At 54.9% G+C, this 3,435-nt stretch overlaps 1 protein-coding gene across 1 annotated transcript; it reads left to right on the forward strand.

Moving 5' to 3' along the window:
• Positions 1-774: 774 nt before the first annotated feature.
• Positions 775-3,043, forward strand: LOC143481126 (uncharacterized). Its single transcript, XM_076979070.1, has 2 exons — positions 775-1,727; positions 1,791-3,043. Exons 1-2 carry the CDS (start codon positions 1,140-1,142, stop codon positions 2,565-2,567), a joined length of 1,365 nt encoding a protein of 454 aa, XP_076835185.1. The 5' UTR covers positions 775-1,139; the 3' UTR covers positions 2,568-3,043.
• Positions 3,044-3,435: the final 392 nt, after the last annotated feature.

The raw sequence follows: 3,435 nt of genomic DNA on the forward strand, positions 1-3,435 counted from the left end.
CATATTAAAGAACAACCTACAACTCTAACGTGGGTATTTCCTCCTCTTACCTATTTGTGGTGGTTAGTTTTAATCTAAGAATTTCAATAGCTTTAAAAAAACAGTGCACAGTGTTCTGCCTTGAAGACCGCCACTTGCGTCCGTGTTAACAGTGTTAAGGTAATTTGCCTTAGACGTTGCAGAGGCGACAGCAGTACATTTAAAATAACATGTTATCTACAATTTAAACTGCTGTATGTTTTCGTAGTCCGGCCCGTATTTTCTGGGACAAGTTGGTTTTTTTCTGATCTCCGCTGCATACTGTCAGCCCGCACCAGCTGGCCCAGTCCGCGGCCGCGGTCCAACTCGTTCATGTGTTTAAAGGCTCAGACCGCGGCCGCGCTGAGCAGGTTAGCCTGACTGGAGCTTTGGGAGGTAATAACACCGTTAAACAGCAGCCGGGGCCGCAGTGCGTGGCAGTGGCTCCTCCACCGGCTGAGTTAAACCACCGGCAGCCAGCGGCCCACTAACCCATCAGCCCACCGGGGAAATCCCCGGTAGCAATGTATGCCAGTCCGCCCCTGCAGTGTATTATATAGCCTTTCCTGGCTGATTTTATTTTGTAAATAGTTTTTTTTAATTAAATTGCACTTGATACTGTTTCTCATTGTATTTGCTACATTTTGTATTTTTGCAGATTTCTTTAGATGATTCGAGACCAGTTTCACTGCTTCATTGCTCCTGCTCATGTGTTGCTGGGACAACTTTGTGCAATCATGTGGTGGCATTGTCACGGTGAAGGCTCCGGACCCTTCCCTGTGGGCGTGTCATGACGTCGTCTGCGTGCTGTTATGTCCATGTTTGTACTTCCGTGGGTGTGGGTTGTTTGTGAGCGTGTTCGTTTGTTACACCTGTGCCTTGTCTCGAGGTCACGTGGGTCTGTGTAACTCACCTATTTAATGTGCGTTCGCGCAGTGTCGTGTGCTCGTCTTTGTCTAAAGTTCATGCCTGTGCAAACATCGCGTCAGCGTGCTTGCTCCGCTCGTGCTGGACTTTACGTGTTGTTATTCATTAAATGTTAAGTGTGCATCGCAAAGACGCTAGTTGTGTCTCATTCTTCCTCTCACACACCAGCGTCACAGAAAGACGAGCCGTTACAGATGCCCGGATACGCCAAGCGTGCAAAGGGGAAGAAAAACCGACATCACCACGGTACTTCCCCAGTGCGGCGGCGCGAAGTCCCCATCGCCGTGCAGACGATGGAGCAGGACCCGTTCTGCGCGTACATGCTCCGCGCTGCGCAGGACGCAGAGGACGCAGAGACGGCAGAACACTTCCGCCAGACCGCGGTCCGCGTGTGGAGGGAGAGAAAGAACCCCGCGTCCGTGGACCTGCCACCCCGTGCAACGGGCACCTGCGAAAGCGAGGAAGACAGCGCACTTCTCCCGGTCTTCCCCGAGGAGGAGGAGACCGGTGAGCCAATTCTGGTGGGTACGGGCGCCTTGTCCCTCACCCCTCCCGAGGATGAGTTCGGGGAAACGGACTCTCCAGGCGAGGAGGAGGACGAGACCTACCCCCCGTCGGAGTGTTCAGAAGCCACCCTGGACTACGGCAAGGCGGAGGGAGACGACGAGGCATACCCCCCATCGGTGTGTTCCGAGTCTACTCTAGACTACGGGGAGGGTGATGAGGACACCAGCTCTCTTCCCTCCAGCCACACGTTCTCCGCAGAGCGACACGAAGTGGAGGTCGACGTCAGTCCTCCCCCTTCCGTATTCTCGGCTCCTACCGTATACTACGGAGAGGGGGAGGACGCCAGCCGCTCTCCGTCTGTATGTTCATCACCCTTCGGGAGTGAGGACGAGAGCGAGGGGGTGGAGAGCGTCTCGGGACGTTCGGGGAGTACGGTGCACCTCAAGAAGGAGGTACCCCGGTCCTCCTCAGCGGCAAGCAGCATGGCTTGGTCCCGCTGCCCGACCCCGGAGGAATCCATGTCGCTGGGTCGGAGCGTCTCCGAGAGCGAGGAGGAGATGGAGACGTCAGGGGGCGAGGCGAAGGCATCTCCAAGAGAGCAGGGGGGTCCTGGTGTAGCCAGCGCTCCAAGGTGGGTGCGTCACGTGCCCTTGGAGCCGCCGTGGACACCAGCCGGCGGGCGGCGTAAAGCCAGGACTCCAGCTGCGCCCAGAGGGAGGACTAAAGCTCCCCGAGGGAAGCCCCCTGCAGCAAGGCCAGCGGGAGCCCCGAGCGGCACAACGCGCGCGCGGAGTCGGAACCCTAGGACCGGAGAGGCTCCGCAGCCTGTACCGCCTGCGGCGTCTAAGCCTCCAGGAGGGACTCCGCTGCCTGTTCCGCCTGCCGCGCCCGCCCAGCCTGCTTTCCCTGGAGGGATAGCGCCACCGTGTGCGCTTTGGCAGGCAGCCGGAGCGATGCCATGGCTGCCTGTCCCTATATGTTTGTCTATTCCCCTGTGTCTCCCTAATTTCCTTTTCCCGTTCGTTCCTCTTGTGTTTCATGTGCCTGTGTGTGTGTTTGTCAGCGTGCCATTGTTTAATGTTTTCTCCCCTGTCTTCCCAGGGAGGGTGTGCTAGAGCTGTTCGCGGCGGTTCCCGCCGTGGGGGGTGACGGCTCTCGGAGGCTCGTGATCCCGGCGGCTCCGGACCTGCACCGTCGGTGTTGGTTCGGGGCTTCCCAGCTGCGCGGGACGCTCCGGGAGTAGCGAGCCCCTGGCGGAGGGTTCTGTCACGGTGAAGGCTCCGGACCCTTCCCTGTGGGCGTGTCATGACGTCGTCTGCGTGCTGTTATGTCCATGTTTGTACTTCCGTGGGTGTGGGTTGTTTGTGAGCGTGTTCGTTTGTTACACCTGTGCCTTGTCTCGAGGTCACGTGGGTCTGTGTAACTCACCTATTTAATGTGCGTTCGCGCAGTGTCGTGTGCTCGTCTTTGTCTAAAGTTCATGCCTGTGCAAACATCGCGTCAGCGTGCTTGCTCCGCTCGTGCTGGACTTTACGTGTTGTTATTCATTAAATGTTAAGTGTGCATCGCAAAGACGCTAGTTGTGTCTCATTCTTCCTCTCACACACCAGCGTCACAGGCATTGCTTTATCAAACTGCACATTATTCACAACTAAGAGTTCCTGCTGTTCCTTCTGTCCTGAGCTGCACAGAGAGTAAGCAGCAATGACACAAGCCAAGAACTTTGGTAAGTAATAATATTCTAAACTTTGTACATTTGTGTAAAAATGTAGGATGCTATGAAAAATGTCAATAAACACAGAATGCAGTCGTATACTAATTATTTTAAATTACAAAGACATCATCTCGGATATTAAGACTGCAAAATGTAATTGATTTTAAAAATAAAAAGCACATATACCACTGCACTGCTGACAGTGATTCACCACTCATATAATATCTGCTCAGGGGTGGCCTGGGCCAGAGATGAGTGGAGTGAAGACA

Source organism: Brachyhypopomus gauderio, chromosome 17 (assembly GCF_052324685.1).
Source record: "Brachyhypopomus gauderio isolate BG-103 chromosome 17, BGAUD_0.2, whole genome shotgun sequence".
In the NCBI taxonomy this organism is placed as follows: domain Eukaryota; kingdom Metazoa; phylum Chordata; class Actinopteri; order Gymnotiformes; family Hypopomidae; genus Brachyhypopomus; species Brachyhypopomus gauderio.